Source organism: Salminus brasiliensis, chromosome 16, assembly GCF_030463535.1.
Source record: "Salminus brasiliensis chromosome 16, fSalBra1.hap2, whole genome shotgun sequence".
NCBI lineage: Eukaryota > Metazoa > Chordata > Actinopteri > Characiformes > Bryconidae > Salminus > Salminus brasiliensis.
The window spans coordinates 19,974,302-19,992,623 of NC_132893.1; the positions used below are offsets into that span (position 1 = coordinate 19,974,302).

At 42.1% G+C, this 18,322-nt stretch overlaps 1 protein-coding gene across 4 annotated transcripts in view; it reads left to right on the top strand.

Annotated features, from left to right (window-relative positions):
• tiam1a (TIAM Rac1 associated GEF 1a) overlaps nt 1-18,322 on the top strand; it is a 98,950-nt gene that overhangs the window by 47,695 nt on the left and 32,933 nt on the right. For 3 of the 4 annotated variants that reach the window (XM_072658620.1, XM_072658621.1, XM_072658623.1), the window contains 7 exons: nt 1,825-2,010; nt 7,501-7,647; nt 8,469-8,543; nt 11,535-11,705; nt 14,062-14,166; nt 15,528-15,609; nt 16,815-16,901. In XM_072658620.1, the coding sequence (XP_072514721.1) occupies nt 1,825-2,010; nt 7,501-7,647; nt 8,469-8,543; nt 11,535-11,705; nt 14,062-14,166; nt 15,528-15,609; nt 16,815-16,901 (853 nt within the window). The remainder of the gene's footprint in view (nt 1-1,824; nt 2,011-7,500; nt 7,648-8,468; nt 8,544-11,534; nt 11,706-14,061; nt 14,167-15,527; nt 15,610-16,814; nt 16,902-18,322) is intronic. The other variant, XM_072658624.1, reaches the window with a different exon arrangement.

The following is an 18,322-nucleotide window of genomic DNA, read 5'->3' on the forward strand; positions in this document are numbered from 1 at the left end:
GCTTCCCTGGCTGCACACGTGTCGGAGGGGGCGTGTGTTGGTCTTCACTCTCACTAGTGTTGGTAGGATTGGGTGTGATAAGGGGGACAATACATATGGGCTTGGTAATTGGCGATCCATACTGGAGAGAAACTGGGTAAAAAACTTAGAAATACATTTATTTGAATTAAAAAATTAAACGATAATAATAACTTGTGAGAAGGACTTGATTTTAATCAAGATTTGATTGGATAGTAAAAAGCAAGAGTTTCAAAACTCTTGATTGGTGTTTTCACTCAATACGAGGTGGAGGTTGTGGGAGGTGGAAGAAAAACAGGCTGTGATACTACTAGGAAATTTTACAGATTAGAATAGATGCACTTGTGATTACCTGCGTCGGTCGAATGTCAGACGGCCAGAAAAAGTTACTGCACTTTAACCAAAGATTACAGAAAAACTGTGATTTTGCATTTTGAGTGCCACGATCCAATGAATCTTGTGCTTAATATGACCAAGGACATAAGATAAAAAAATTCCATTTTGATGTAAGGTTGGCTGGAAAGTGTCCCGATCTAATGCTCTAGCAACAAGTAGACTAGACTAGACTAGTCATGATACAGCAGTAAAATGCAAATGTTTGCAATTTATATGCATTATATTGTATAGTTCTATCCCTATCAATTATATATAGTAATATATAGTTGTAAATCATGTTACTGAAGTGCAGATGAGGTGGGTGTCCATGCTTAGAAAGAGAGATGTGTGTGTCTATTGTTTCTGCAGTTTCAGAGCTGGAGGTGCAAACTCCTCCATGGTCTCTGAATAGAGTCAGAATAATGCCTGTGGAGGAGGTGTGCTGACTAACCAGCGCTGCCAAAGCAAGCAGCATTACTAAAGCCCCTGTCCACAACACCTACTAACACTCCACTGTAGCTGAAGAGCTCCCTCTCCAACCCATTTACACAGCTGAATCATCTGTAGAGCAACAGCCTCTGTGTTGTTCAGCTTTAATAGACAGGAATGGATGCAGGCACGATCTGTCCGAATAGTATTTTTCCACAACATTCCATGAACATGGATGAAATTCCATCTTTCTCGCAAGACCTTGTGATTGTTTTACCATGGTAACTGCCTAGCAACCACCAGGGATACCATAAAGACCACCTAGCTACACTATAGACACCAAATACGGCAACACTGTACCAACTAGTTAACTACACTATAGAAACTTCCTGGAATACCATAGCAACCATGTAGCAACACCATAGCAACCACCTATTGAAAACAGTTTCACCCGAGTGACCTAGCACTGCCTGGGAGTGGGAACCACTTAAGCTGGGCAAGCTTTCTTACACTCTTCTAGTTTCTTACTGTGGCTTCTTTAGACTGATGATATGTAAATGTTCTCTGTTCTGAACCTATGGGCACCATTCCTAATACCAGGCATGGCCTGGAGTGGTGTTAAGTCCCCCAGCATTGAGCTGTGGAGCAGTAGAAACTGTGTTCTCTGGAATGGTGGTGCTTTAGTACCTTTGGGATGAGTTGGGCATGAGGTGGGATGGAGTGGGGTTGATTTAGGAAGAAACAATGAATGAGCAGGTGTCCCAATACTTTTGCCCATGCAGTGCATGTAAGTAAATGTATTGCAAAATAACTGTGCTAATGACGTTACAACAAAAATGAAATGTTCATAATAAAGAAATTTTTACAGAATTGTAAACAGTAGTATTTCTTACTCAAGTTTTCCTCAGCCTTACAGGCTACTCTAATAGCCGTGTTGTGCTGGTTTTTAAAAGGTACACGTTTTTGATTTGTAACCTGTCCCGTATTTTTTCTCTTGCTCAGATCTTCCTGTGGGAGCAGAACCTGGAGCAGTTTCACATGGACCTGTTTCGTTTCCGTTGTTACCTGTCCAGCCTGCAGGGCGGCGAGCTGCCCAATCCCAAACGCCTGCTGGCCTTCGCCTCCCGCCCCACCAAACTGGCCATGGGCCGCCTGGGCATCTTCTCCGTCTCGTCCTTCCACGCCCTGGTACGAGTAAACACACATTTACACATTAAGATGCTGCTGGTTAATATTACTGATTAACGTAGATTTGGTTTGAAAAGTGGTGGTTTTTTCAGGTCGTTGGAAAGACGTCTAGAAAAAGACGTCCCTCTACGTCTAGAAAACATGCTGCATTGGGTGGCAGTCCTTCACTGCTTTCTTTAGAAGCGACGTAGGGATATTACATTTTTGAACAGCAGCGATTATGTTCAGAAAGATTAGTTTGGGTTTTTACACAAGATTTTTATCAAATTTTTTTCATGGCTATATCAGGGCTATATGCGGTCCCAAAAAACACATTCACTTTGGGCTCAATTTGGACCAAATCCGACAAACACAGCCCAATTTCTGACATCTCTTTTTTAGCTAAATAAAGTCCATGATGGGCCAACCAGATTTAGCCCAAAAATGACATCTGGTGCTGTGTGGGAAATTACTATATTATAAACCATATGCTGGAATTACATATTTATAATAATTTTTCGATCTAAGATTTCATTACCTGGGATACTGTACATTCTGGGTTTTATCATCGCTTCGTTCTTGATGGATTTCTCAGTCATTTTAGAATCATCATCAGCTGTGTTTATCATTCTGCACACATTTCTAGTTTTGTCCTGCTGAAAAGACGTCCGAATGCAGCCACAGAAAAGATAAGCAACAGAGTCTCTGAAAAAAGATGCAGAGACTCAAACTCTTAGTCTTTAGTTTATAGGTTTGAACACTTGGACCATTATGCAACTTTAAAATAATTGAATATGCTGTGAAATTTTAAGTACTCATCACTCCACGTCATCCCCAACTCCCCAAGTCATCACAAAAGTATTGGACGGAGCACCATCGTTCCAGAGTTCCACTGCCTTACAGCTCTGGCTCATGTTTATCTCCTCTGTAAAGTATTTTTCTATTGTCAATTCTACAATCAAATCCTCACAGCAATGCTTTAAAATCTAGTAAAAAAAAAACCTTGACAGTAGAGACAGTTACTCCAACAAAAAACGTTCTTTTTAATACCCTTAAATTTCAGAAGAAACAATGAACGAGCATGTGTCCCAATACTTTTGTCAATATGGTGTATCTTTATTCATGCATTCCCTATCTCACACACACACATTCTCACACTCATGCGTTCAAGTGCTCTCCCTTAAAACTCCAGTTCAGTACACACAGCTAGAGGCGTGTGGCCAGGCCAGGACATGAACACGGTCTCGCTGCACTCTGCGCTGTACTCTGCGCTGCACTCTGCTGTGAGCACATCAGTGCTGAATTACTAAACTCTGTACATCTGTCGTTATTGCAGCCAGTTCTGGAATGTGCAGACTGACGTGATGTGATGAATGTGTGTCCCAATCTGTATAAAAGAACAGCAGGAGAGCATGAACAGAGGAGCTCCACCAGTCGATCAACATTGCTCTCACCAGTCTGTCAGCATGGGAAAATAGCAGAGAGTTATGGGATATCACTCAGTCACTAACTCACAGACAGAGTTCGTTCTGTTCTCTTCTGCTTTTATTAATATCATCTTTTCTCATTTCTGGTCACATGTTTAGCGTTAATCGCTTTGGCACAGTGTATCTAATCACAGTCATGCTGATAAAGCACCGCTTAACCTGAACTTGGAAAATAGAGACAGACAGACAGATAGAAAGAGAGAAACAGAGAGAGTGGCAGAGGGGTGGGGGGGACACAAACAGAAAGAGACTTAGAGAGAGAGACAGAGGCGAAATGGAGAAGGAGACAGAAGGAGAAAGACAAAGAGAAACAAAGATGGACAGACAGAAAGAGAGACAGAAAAAGAGTGACGGGGGGCACAAACAGAGAGAGACTGAGAGAGAGAGACAGAGAGAGAGACAAAAACACTAAGAGAAAGAGAGAGAGAGGCAGATGAAGAGACACTGAGAGAAACAGACAGAAAGAGAGACAGGTACACACAGAAAGGCAGAGGCTGAAAAAGAGTCAGACAGACAGATACAGTAGGACAGAGAGAGAGAAATGGAGAAGGAGACAAACAGAGGCAGAAAAAGAGTCAGTTACAGACAGACAGATACAGTAGGACAGAGAGAGAGAGAAACAGAAAGACAGACAAATAGAAAGAGAGACAGAGAGAGACAGAAGGGGAAAGAGACAGAAGAACAGAATGAGAGAAATCGACAAAGACAGACAGACAGAAAGAGAGAAAGTGAGAGAGAGAGAGAGACAGAGAGAAACAAAGACAGACCGAAAGAGAGAAACAGAAAGACAGACAGAAAGAAAGAGAGACAGAAGATGAAAGAGACAGATAGACAGAATGAGAGAAATAGACAAAGACAGACAGACAGACAGAAAGAGAGAGAGAGAAAGAGAGAGAGAGAGAGAGAGTTTCATCATCAGCAGAGCTGCAGTGGATAGTCTATAATTGGCTTGTTGTGTTGAGTTTAACTGTAGGGACCTTTCCCCACATAATGTTCCCTCTGTGTTCCCTCACTGAGAGAAGAGTCCCCTCATTGTAGAAGAGTTTACCTTCCTGTTTATAAATCTCTCTCTCTCCCCCACTCTTTCTGACTCTTGCTCGCCCTTCAGCTCCCATCTGAACCCCAAAGTAAATGAACTAAACACTGCTGATGCAGATCGGACTCTACAGAGCGTTCCGCTCATCAGCGATTGCACGCTTTCTCGTAGTAGCTTAGCAATCGTGTTTTATGAGTGAGTGCGTGAGCGATTCTCTAATGACCTGTGGGACTTTAACGCTCATCTGTGCTGGAGGAGCACAGCCTTGCTGTGACTTCTCTTAGCTCCGGCGCTCTGCCCCGATGTGAATTAACCCAGAAACGCCAGACTGATTCTCCGTGTCTGCCTGAGCTGTAAAGGGACGGCATAGCATTGCGGCGGTACGTGTCTTCATGCTGTGGCCTACATATATCACCTATCATAGATCACATATATTCTCTAGTCTCAGAGCTTAGGCTCTTTACAATAAGCAGGCCATGTGGATTAGTTTGGAGCAGTGCCATAGAAGAACCGCTTTCGGTTCTCTACAGAACCTTTCAGTAGCCCTGTTCGGATTGGATTCGTGAATCAGGGGGATGTCTGTAATTATATTTCACACGTCTACTTAGTGATGAAACTCTTGCATCCGGACGGCAACCGAATCACCACAGGACTGAGTGAGTGCAGTGCCCGAATGTCTGCATCACATGGTTATATGGTCGCGCTCCATTCACAGGTCAGAGGTACACTGGAGGACGTCAGTTTCAACAAAAATGAGGTGACCACTGCCTGAAAAAATCATGGAGATGTGATTTTTGGGACCACCGTTGTCAGAGGAGGACACATGAGGACACAGATTGTCAATCTGGACCCATGTAAATTTAATCCTATTACTATCACTATTCTATCCTATACTATCCTATTACTATCCTATTACTACTACAATCCCCAGGACAGGTATTCACATCTGAGATACCCTTAAGCCAGGCACCTAACCCCTAATATCCTGAGGTAGCCGCCCACCGCTCTGGGTGTGTGTTCTTACTGCCCTAATCTCTAGTGTGAGTGTGGAAGTGTGTGTTTACTGCCATGGATGGATTAAATGCGGTGGTGAATGCCACATTTCTGCTGTACAATGGCGATGACGAGTGCTTGATCTTCATCTACGTCAATTGGTATCTTTAACTATGTCGAAAGCAGTTATAACATAGTTCATAAAGTCCATATCACTGCTTTCCAATGAAAAACATGTATCTCCATTTTTGCCTGTTTTAGTTTTCTCCATCATTTGAACCTTGTAATTCTGGATGAATAGGCCAATAGAAATGCTCCAAATTGCTTGGAATAATCTCTTATTTTATATTGACTTCGCTTCAATGCTAAGAACAGTTTTGCCTTCTCCTGTAAATTCACCATTTCATTGACAGCATCGACATGTGGAAGCCAAAAATGCCCATTTTAATTTCTCATTTAAAGGTGCACGTATTTGTCACTGTACAGCGAAATGTGTCCTCCGCATTTAACCCATCTGTAGTAGTGAACACACACACACACTAGTGAGCTAGGGGCAGTGAGTACACACACACACCCAGAGCGGTGGGCAGCCAACTCCAGCGCCCGGGGAGCAGAGAGGGTAAAGGGCCTTGTTCAAGGGCCCAACAGTGGCAGCTTGCCAAGCCCGGGAATCGAACCCACAACCCTGTTATCGATAACCCGGCGCTCTAACCGCTGAGCCACCACTGCCCACTTTTTGTGACATCACAAAAACACACTTTTCCATATGGTATATCTCTCTGTTCAGTCTACAGAACTTTAACTTAACCTAAGATTAAATGTTAATAAAGTTATAATGTTTGTATCCGGTGAACAAGGCACACTACAGGGCAACCAATCAGCCTTAAAGGCACAGTAACCAAAAAAGCCTGGGCTGGTTCCTAAATGGCCGAACGAGCATCACATGTAACTCTCTTTCTACCAGTTAGGATCATCTTCACAGTAAAACACCTTTGGGAATATTGGGTCCCTGTTGGAATCCTCACAATAAAGAGATTGGGAAATAACTTTTGGATACATGAAACCCCACAAATACACTATATGGACAAAAGTATTGGGACACCTGCTCATCCATTGTTGCTTCTGAAATCAAGAGTATTAAATAACTGTTTACCCTGCTTTTGTTAAAGTTACTGTCTCTACTGTCAAGGGAAGGCTTTCTACTAGATGTTTGAGCATTGCTGTGAGGATTTGATTGCAATCAGTGACAAGAGTGTTAGTGAGGTCAGGAGGTTGGATGATCATCATTCCAGAGAACACAGTTCCACTGCTCCACAACTCAGTGCTGGGGGGCTTTATACCCCTCTAACCCGTGCCTGGCATTATGCACGGTGCCGATAGGTTCATGTTTATCTGTTCCAGGGAGTCTTATTCTATTGGTAAGACAAGTGCTTTTGCACATCTGTGTCAGCAGTGGGTACAACTTAAAGTAGCAGAATGCATTCATTAGAAGGGGTGTCCACAAACATTTGGACGTGTAGTGATCTAAAATACAAGAACATTGACCTTTTTGTAGGTGACGTGTGAGGTTTGGCCTAGAACCCTTCATCTAAGCCAGGAACCTTTCAGGAACCTTTGTTGTTAAGAGTTAAGACCATACAGTGGTGCTCTTTATATAGAGCATTAAATGGTCGTGATCTATAAAGTTGTTAAAATAAGGGTTGAAATAAGGGTGGCATTTGTCATCATGTTTGTGTAACATGGTTTAGAGACTTAAGGCTAACTAGGCTAGGCTAGCGTTTGTCAGTGCTAATGACTGTGATTAATGTATTAATCTCCAGGCCTGGAGCCATTTGAGGCCCCTCTTGACATCTCATGTCATCTTCTTGCACCACAAGGGAAACCTGTCAAATGCTTTTAAGCCATCACATGCTATTAAGGGATTTACACATCAAATACTGTACTGTGTACAGAATAACAGATGTGTGTGTATGTGTGTGTGTTTGTGTTTTGCAGGTTGCAGCGAGGATGGAGAGCGGAGTCCGGAGACGGACACAGGCCTTGTCACGTTCGTCCAGCAAGCGCAAGAGCCGCTTCTCGTCGCTGTGGGGTCTGGACACTACCTCAAAGAAGAAGAGCAAAGGCAGACCCAGCATCAACCAGGTTTGCTTCCCCATTCACCTTCTGATGCATATAAATATATAGATATCCACCAATCAGCCATAGCATATCACCATGGTAACAACATGTAAAGTGGTAAAGTGAAGAATTGTATACATATATCTATCTAAGAATCTAAGCCACTTTGACAAGAACCTCGATTGGTCAGATCAGTTGTGGTGGCACCAGGGGGGGCTACTCAATATGACGGGTGTGAACGTCAGGCTTAAGAATTACAGTGTCAGCAAACAGATCATAGCGTTAATAGTGTGGCTAGTGTATTTTGCTGGTGTTTTGGTTAATGGTGCTTTGGTTAGAGCCAATGAGCAGGCCATCTCTAATGACTGTAAATTCAAATATGACTTTAAATCAGAAATTAAATTTTAGCTACTGAATCTACATACCACATGAGATTTCCATCTGCTAGGTAAAAAATCCCATTCGCTGGAAGTTTATAGAGGACTGAACAGCATCTGGCTGCTCTGGGACTCTCGCTGCTCTGTTTACTGAGGCTTACATAGCGCCTAGAAACCCACTCATCCGTACTAAGCACTGTCATCACTTTGTCCCGGGTGACATTTATCTTTAATGCGCATAAAACCAAAACCGAGTTGGATAAATGAAGGATGGTCTTTTTTCTGATTTTTGCAAAGTTTAAACCTTACGTATTCCAAATGTTTCAATAGAGCAAACCGTTTAATGACAAAGAATACCTTAAGCCTTAATTCAGTTGGACTGTTTCAAGAATAAGACATGCATCTCCCTAACATTTCCCGATCAGACGATAAACAAGGCCGTCCCCTCACTGCTGCTCTCTGTTTTAGGTGTTTGTGGAAGGAGAGGAACCAATGAAGAAAAGCATGGAGCGCATGTTTGAGGATGCAACCAAGGAAAGCTTGGTAAGGGAAAAATAACAGTACATACCAGTGCTCTGTGTGCTAATAATGGAAAAGTTGAATAATGGAATTTGTGTTTGTGTTTTGTGCTAAATGGCTTTATTGTGTTCTACCATAATCTACAAACTATAGTTGCAAGAGAAAGTAAGGAAACACTTCATAATTACCTGACCTTGCATTTTGACCATGATTACTGATAAAATAAGGTCTGATCGGTTATCTAAGTCACAATTTTAGACTAATACAGTCTAACTAAACTAAACATGCCTCAGTTGTACTGATCTAGAAAAAACTGGCTAGAAAAAGTAAGTGAACTCATATGAATTCATAATCTGTAGAACCCTCTTTGGCAGCAGTCGCCTACATCAATGTCTTAGACCATTCCTCCCTGCCATCGAGTTGCAGTTCATCAACATTTCTGGGATGCCTTGTAGGCACAGCCCTTTTTAGGTCATGTCACAACACCTCAATATGGGTAAGGTCAGGACTCTGACTCTGGCCCTACCAAAACACAATTGTTATATATATATATATATTATATATTATAAATAGTTGATTTACTTGTGTGCTTTGGGTCATTGTCTTGTTGCATTACCCAACATCTCTTCAGCTTGAGGCCATGGACTGCTGCTCATACATTCTCCTGTGAGATGTTTGGATACATTTTTGAATCCATTGTTCCCTCAATAATCACAAGGCCTCCAGGAAGCCTCATACCATGATTGTCCCTCCACCATGCTTCACAGTTGGGATGAGGTATTGGTGTACAGTGTTCTTTTTTTCTCCAAACATATGAGATGTCCATAGAACAGTTTTTTTCCAGGAGTTTTGCAGGAAAATCCAGGCCTCCCTTCATGAACACTGTTGTTGTTCAATGTTTTTTTAATAGTGGACACATGAATAAAAAAGCTGTTGTAGTGCTCCACTGCTATAGGGCCTGCTGTAGGTCTTTTGCTGTTACCCTCTCACTTCCTTGTGATCTTATCAGCTGTCCAGCTGTTTTCCACTGATACACACTTTTTGGTCAGCAGGCAGAAGGTTCAGCTGATGGAATGAGTTGTATTATTTAATATGATATATTTATTCAGAAAAAAACATAACATGCTTGAAAAAAAACTCACATGGTGAGATAGAGACCGAAAGAAAGGGAGGGTGGGTAAAGGACGGGGAGGGATTTGGCTCGGCTCTAGACTCTGCCACTGGGGGTCTCCTGAGACAGACATGGGGGATGCCAGACTCCTGTCCCACCAGACCCATCCATTACAGGGCTGGAGAAGAGACAGATGGTGCGAGAGAGAACAGAAGAATGACTCTATATACTGAGTGTCTGTGTGTGCACAAATGTGTGTGTAACCACAATCCCCCACATCCCCATTCCTCCCCGGCATTCAGTGTGTGTGGGCTTGCCGTCATATGGACCACCGTCAGTGTCGTGGCCAGACTGCAGTGAGAGAAGAGGGCGGGGGGGGGGGGGGGGGGTTTCTCTGTCACTCGATAGTGGAGGATAAGCTATCAGTGGGCAGGCAGCATGCTTCTGCTGACAGCAGACCTGAGCTGCTGAAAGGCCTCAAAGCAGAGGGCCAGCAGCCTTATGTGCACCCACTCTGCCCCCCTGTCACTCACACCTCATCCCATCGATCGGCCACCAGGGGCCTGGACTGCATCTCCAAGGGGCACAAAGGGATCAGATACCGTCGTGATTGGGTGCCAAGTTAATTAGATTGCGTAGATTAGTCGCAATCGGATTGGACGCAGCGTTCATTTGACACTCTTCGATCTGGGCAGCCCTGTTTAATTGTGATAAGATTGAGTAATGGGTGCAATAAAAGAGCGCTGACTTCATGCTTCAGAAATTTCCATCTGGTTATTAATCTTAAGGGGCATGTATGCAGATTTCAGTTTTCCCCTTTGCTGTCCACTCCTGACATTTGTGTGGAAACAGGCATAGTTTTTTGTGACCATTTTCCAGCCTTCCTTGATCCCTTAGAATGAAACAGGCTGTTTTTGTTACTGTGCCTTTACAAGACATACGTGATGGGGTGCTTGAATGACACGACTATCTAAGTGTTGACCGTCCGTGGCTAAGACTCGGCCCCTCTGGATAAGTAGCCTAGCCCTTACTCGCCCCCATTACTCAGAGCCCAAATGCTAGCCAGTGTGGCAGTCTGTTAGTGGATGTAACAGAATTTGCAAACATGTTGAGCTGTCTAATGATATTTACAGTTATGGCATTTGCCTGACTGTGCATCAGGCTTTTTTGTGGTGGCCAACAGTAGGAGAAAGGGGTTTGTTTTCGATTACCATTAAGGTAATATCTGTGTAGAACAGTAGAACAGTGCACCACCACTGCATGACTATACTGACTATATTAAGTTATACTACACCATGGTTATTATGTTATGATAAAAACATATGTTGCACGCCTAAGCAATACAACAGTATAGGTGGTTTGGTGAAATTTTTTATCAATAATTTATAAATAGTTCTGACCAGAGGAGGATGGGTCCCCCTTGTGATTCTTGGTTCCTCCCAAGGTTTCTTCCTCCAGCTCTGAGGGAGTTTTTCCTTGCCACTGTTGCAGTTGGCCTCCTCACTGGGGGTCTTTTTATGTTGTTGATTTCCTGTCTTTTACTTATTACTGATTATGTAAAGCTTCTTTGTGACGACAACAACAGTTGCAAAAAGCGCTATACAAATCAATTTGACTTGATTTGATTTGATTTGAAGTTTTCTTGGTCATTCAGAACTCTGTTTGACCTCCACCGCTCCTCTTAGATGCCATTTCTTAATTACGTTATGAACTGAGGAAACTGAGGTGACCTGAACCCACTTTTCTGTCTTTTTTTTTGGGCCAACAAGTGAGGACAAGTGCTCTTTGTCTCTATGACATGGGCTCACATTCAAGTCTATGCAATTATACTTCAAAGAATATGCTACTTTACCATTGTGTTGTCTTTATTTTATTTTTTAATTTTCTGCATCTTCTGCTTTCAGAAGGATCAGAGGGGGTCCATGAAAAGCCTTCCTCAGCCTAACTCAGACAGCGAGGTTTGGCTTCCAGACTACCTCACGCCGTCCTGGCTATCTCTGCCCAACGATCAGCCTGTCCTGGCCATCGTACAGCCAGGGGAGATCGCATTGGAGACATTGGAGGCAGTGTGCAAGGTGAAAGTCTCACATACACACACACACACATACACAGAGACACACCCACAGCCCTGTCAGGTCAAACTAAACCCTGAGGGAGGCCGGAAAATATGCAGTGTTCTCTTGAAACCACAGGCAACACATTGTATTCATGCTTTCGACTGCATTCTCTCTCTGCTGCTATCTTTAAATTCTCCACTATCTTATGTCAGTCCTGATTCCTCTCATACTTCCAATAAACGCACAGTGAAGGACATGCAATGCTCGCTTCTGCATTCCTCAGAGTTTTCTCAGCCGGAGGAACTGAACTTTAGTAACATTGCATTACAGCTAACCCCACCGTGTGGAGGCTGTACTGTAGAATTGCAGTAACTTAACTGGTAGAGAGAGAATTGTCAAAAGGGTGCTCGCTCTACCATCTTTCCGCTCTGATGATTGTGGAAAATTGGGCCCTGTCATTTGACCTGTAATCACCTTAACACAGCCCAACCTTCTCATTTTCCCAGCCAGCCCCGCTGGCAGACTATAATCCTGATGTGGGCTTCAGATAATCCTTTGCTCAGTGTGCTGCATCCACACCGGGAACAGGCTTCCAGTTTCTCTGCGGTTATCTTGTCTGTCTAACCTGTCTGTGACTGTGCAGAGGAAATCCTGTATGTGGGCTACTTGTCAGTTGGAACAGAAAAGTGTCTGTTTCTATCTAGATCCTCATCTGGCCTTATTTCTCTGGATTTAGTTATTTCTCTATTTCTCATGCTTTACTCAATCTGGAGGAAGAAGACCATAAACAGTGAGCTGAAATGGTCCATTGCACAGGTTCCAGCAGTTAGCATCCTGCTTCTGCCAGAGCTGTTCCTGCAATTAGCAGCAGTGCAGTGTAAGCACCAGCTGACTGAAGTGTCTGAGGTGCAAATGCAGGATGTCACAGATAGTGAATGCTGACACACCAAGGCCATTCAGCTGTTCAGGAAAACAAAAACGGCTTCTCTCTGATCTGAGCTGAATTTTTAAACCTGTGATTACACACATAGCCTGACTAATCTTAGATTAATCTTATATCTTATATATTATATATATATATGCAATGTGGGAGCTCTGGATTTTTTTTTCTTAAATATGCAGCTCTACGTGTATGCCATCCATTTTATTCCAGGCATATCATCAAACTAAGCTGAGTTACCTGAATTTGCAGACTATGAATGGCATAAAGTCACCCAACAGCAATGTAAAAGACTAGTGGAGAGCCTGTCAAGAAATGAAAGCTGTGATTGGCAGTCAAGCACCATTTCACCATAGTGATTTTCGAATGCTCTCAAAGTTCAAATATTGGTTTTGTGTTGTTTTTATTTGAATAATAACTTCTTTGCAGTATAATTTATTATAATAATTTCTTTGCATTATGTTGTCCATGGTTTATGAAACACAACGCAAATGTTAATTTCCCTTAAACACATTGCCTATAAATAGTAAAACCAAAGAAACTGATAAAGGAATTGTTACCTTCTATCTTCTGCTTTGTAGGCATCAAATTCTAGATAGCTGCCTAAAGGAGCTTATGGCTACTGATGGTTGAGTCAAGGTTTGAGGACAAAGTTTGCATTACATGGCCCTCCCATAATTTTTTTTTTTTTTGTAAGAAATGCAAACCCACCCGAGAGCTCAAATCTCAAATCCGGTTTCTTAACCATATGCCTTTTGGACATCAGTTTGACTCTTCGACTTTTCACAGTAATAAATAGATTAAACAGATATTTTGACCAAGGGTTTAAGGGGGTGCCGAAACTTTGCATGTCACTGGATATGAAAATGCATTTCTATAAAGCGCCTAAATCAAGCAATGGCTGCAGAATTGTAAATAAGTTATTTTGCAGTGTACAGTGTCTTACAGTATGACCTTTTAAATCCTAGAAATGGTTTTCTGTCAACGAACGTAATGGAATACGGTATGAGGCACTTACTGTGAATACAGTATGAGGCACTTAATTTATAGCTTCAATTTAGCCAGTGATAGTCTTGGAGTTTTTAAAACTTTAATAATTAATGGCCAGTGTCCTTTTTTAAACACCAGGCCTTTGTATACGATATAGCTGACCCTGCTGCTCATAATTGCTTTATAAATGAGAAAGGCAAAAGCAAACATCATAGAGTTGCCAGCTTGGATCACCGCTGGGGTGCTAGGAAAGGGACAGAGTTGAGAGGAGATCAAAAGGTTCAGCATTTCTCAGTGCAACCATACAGAAATGAAATATGCTGGAAAATATTCATCATTACATATTCTGTTTATGGAACGTACTGATAAAACGACTGTAACCCCTACTTTAGCAGCTTCAGCATGGACACTAACTGTGTTTTTTCCTTTTGTCATATCTTGCAGGCCCACAGCCTGGATCCTTCCAAGCACTATCTCCGCCTGAAGTTTCTAATCGACAATCAAGTGCAATTGTATGTCCCAAACCCTGAGGAGGAGCTCTGGGACCTGGTGAGTTAGGCATACTTTAGGCAGTGTATGGCTGAAAAAAGCAACATGTGGAATTGTCTTGATTCAGATGTGTACATTGTTTCCATAGAAATACACTCTGTGTCCTAATGTTTGTGGACACCCCTTCTAATGAATGCATTCATTAAGCTAGTAGAAGTCACACCTATTGCTGACACAGATGTGCAAATGCAAACACACAGCTGTTCTAGCTGTCCCTGTAGAAAAGTATTGCCAATAGAATAGGACTAGGACTAGGACCAGGTGTGGGCTAGAATTGAGCATTGAGTTGTGGTGGAGCAGTGGAACTGTGTTCTCTGGAATGAGGGTGCTCCATCCAACAATTTTGGGATGAGTTGGGGATGAGGTGTGGATGGGTGTATCATCCAATATCCTCGCTAACCAACCTCACTAACGCTGTTGTCGCTAAATGCAATCAACTCCTCACAGCAATGCTCCAAAATCTAGTAGAAAGCCTTCCTCCCTGGACAGTTGAGAAAGTTACTCCAACAAAAGCTGGATAAACTCTTTAAATGTGCAGGTGTCCCAAAACTTTTGTCCATATTATGTACATACTAAATAATATATATTCTAATATAATAGTATATATTATAATGTTATATAATATTCACATAACTACTGTAAAACTGTGATTCAGACTTTAGGGTGTGTGTTCAGAACCATTTCATGTAACATTTTCAAAGGACAGAGCTGACGCTGGCACATTTCTCTAAAATATCACATTTTGCTTTAAGAAGTCACTTTAAATGATTCTGAATTATATCTTAAAGAAGTTTACATCTCATTCAGTTGTGAACGTTTAAATATCAGTGGAATTCCCCTTTAGCTGCTGTGCAGAACCGTACACAGAGAAGCACATTTCACGTTGGACACGGTGGGGTGGGCACTGCAAAGCTCTGCAGATAAAGGCGAGGTTGAGAGCGTAACTGGGATGTAGGTTATGGTGTGTAAGAACGTCCCCACTGAGAAAGTGCTGCTGCATATATTATGAATTATGTATACTGCAGATACATGAGCATGAGAATTCACTCTGAACTCCCTTCACTTAGTCTCTCTCTCTCTCTCTCTTTCTCTCTTGTTGGAGAAAACTGTTCTTTTCTCATCTCTCTCTCTCTCTCTCTCTCTCTCTCTCTCTCTCGATCTCCGTCTCTATTTTCTCTCATGTCAGTGAAATGATCAAAGCTCACCGTTCTGTCTGTTGGGTGCGCTGCAGGATAATGATGATTTGGTGTAGATGTAAACAGCAGATTTTTGCAGTGCTTCTTTCCTTTGTTTGCTGCTTCATTTCTGAGCTGATTTTGTATTGAAATGTCTGAAAATGTCATCCTGATCTCTCCCTTCAGCTCTACAAAGAGATTGAAATTTGTACCAAAACTACCAAAGTCGTCCAGTTTGACAGAGACGAGTCCTGCACCATCGGCTATGGTAGGAACTTTCTGCTGTTTGTATTTCAGCAGCTCTGTGTGGCTGAATCTTCTCTGTTCTTTTCTCTGTTTATTTCTCTGCTCTTTTATTCTCATCTCACTTCATTTCTTCTTGTATCATATAACTTCTGTTCTCTCCTTTTCTCATCTGTTCCAATTTCCTTTCATCTAATCTTTTCTTTCTTCTCATTTCTGTCCTTTCCTTATCTGTTCTGTCCCTCTGTTTCTCATCTATTTCCCCTTTTCATCTGTTTTTTCTCTTCTTTCCTCATCCATTTTCTCCTTTTCTCACCTATTGTCTGCTTATTCCTTATATCCTCTCCTTTTCTTACCTATTTTATCCTTTTCCCATCTTTTTCTCTCATTTCTTATCCATTTTCTCGTCCTTTTCTCTACTGTTCTCTTCTTTGTCACCTATTTCCCCTTTTCCCTCTTTTTCTTTCATTTTCCCATCTCTTTTTCTTATTTTCTCATCTATTTTCCCATTTTCCCATCTTTTTTCTCTCCCTTTCTCATCTATTCTTTCATTTTCTTATCTCTTTTCTCCTTTTCTCATTTTTTCTCTTCTTTTCTCATATATTTTTTCTTTTCTCATTTTTATCTGCTTCCCCATTTCTTATCTCTTCTCTCCTTTTCTTACCTATTTCCCCTTTTCCTCTCTCCTTTTCTCATCTCTTTTTCTCATCTATTTTCCCATTTTCTCTTTTTTTCTATTTTTCCATTTTCTAATCTCTTTCACTTTTTCCCGTCTTTTTCTCTCATTTCTCATCTATTCTTTTCTTTTCTCGTCTCTTCTCACCTTTTCTCATCTATTTTTTTTCCTTTTCTCCTCTATTTTCTCCTCTATTTTCTCCTTTTTATAGTCTCTTCTCTCCTTTTCTCCTCTATTTTCTCCTTTTTATAGTCTCTTCTCTCCTTTTCTCATCTGTTTCCCATTTTCTTATCTCTTCTCTCCTTTTTTCATCTCCTTTTTCCCCTTTTCTTATCTTATCTATCCCTTCTCATTTCATGACATACATTCTCAACTTTTCTCCTCTCTTCTCTTCTCTTCTCTTCCTCGTCTTCTTTTTTCTCTCCTTTTTCCCATTTCATCTCACCACTTCTCATTTCACTTCATGGCATATCCTCTTGCTCTCATCTCACCTTTTCTCATCTACTTTCATCTCTTCTCACCCCTTCTCACTTCTTCTGTTCTTTCCTCACTAGGCTTCTCTGTAGCTGTTGTGGATGACGACGGCAGACAGCAGCTCCATATCACAAGTGTAAAAGCCAGTGGCTTGGCCTTCACTAAAGGTGAGGAAATCGGCTCGATCTGGCCTCTGTGTAAGTCTTTCATCAGAATAAGGAGGCTAATAGAGAATCACCAGCTACATTCTTTATTTGGACTTAACCAGTGGGGGCTCCACTGTCATTTTCCTTTAAAAATTGGGAACCAAAAACAATCTAGCCTGTGGGTCGGCACAGTCGTTTAGCTCAGCATGGCAAATTAGTATCGTGGCTGACAGCTGATAAGCGCTGTAGGCTACTAAGGGCCTAAGAATTCATTCACCTAGGGTTGTTACTACAAAGAGGCAGCCTTAATCTGACCCTCACTTGGCATGTTCCAATAAAGTGCCTTACTCTGCCAGTTTGCTGAGACATCGTTCAGGGAATATCAGGCTATTCAGACCAAAACAGGCTGACCCAAATCTCCACTGGGCTGGAGGAAATTCATTTAAAAAGCTTTCACATGAGGCTAGGATTAGCAGGAGAAGCAAATTAAACCCATTCCACACTGCCAGCGAGGTCGCGCCAAGCGGGCACCCATTAAGGTCGGCCTTTTTGGCCTCCAAATGCCAGCTCAGCTCCATCTGACCTCAGGCCCTGACTTCTAACACCTGATTTCGAATGCGAAGTGATCATGATGAATTCCGAGGCTGAAGAATGGAAACCAGGAAAGGTTCCACATCTCTTTCAGACATAGGATTTAATAGTGAAGCATGCTGCATATGCTGAAAACTGAATTTACCATAGATAGATAGATATATAGATAGATAATATATGGACAAAAGTATTGGGACACCTGCTCAATCATTGTTTCTTCTGAAATTACGGGTATTAAAAAGGTTTATCCTGCTTTTGCTGGAATAACTCTCTCTGCTGTTCAGGGAAGGCTTTCTACTACATTTTGAAGCATTATTGTGAGGATTTGATTGCACTCCGCGACAAGAGCGCTGGTGAGGTCAGAATGTTGGACGATTTCCGGACAGGGACCAGAGACGAGAGATATGCTTTTGCACATTTTTTGTCAGCAGTGGGTGCAACTTAAAATAGCTGAATACATTCATTAGAAAGAGTGTCCACAAACATTTGGACGTACAGTATATGTCATGTTAGTGTGCACTTCAGCAAAACCTCAAACCACAAGAGTGGTATCATTTAGCTGTGATAATACAGAAACCCCCCTGAAAGGATAGAAATACAAGCATGTGCTTGTGCGTGCCAGCCACAAATTGGCACTGGTTACTCATGCTCATGGCGTCCAGAGCGCCTTGCGCCAGTATTGGAGTGGAAAAAGTGCCCATGGCTAGACTGGGTGAGTAACCAGGCCAGTGAGCGCAAAGCCAAGTGGACAGCGTCTATACTGGGAAAACAAAGCCCCTTTTCAGAGGAAGCATGTCCCCCAAACACACTGACTACAGTGGGACTGAAATTACAGCCATGCGCAGTCAGAG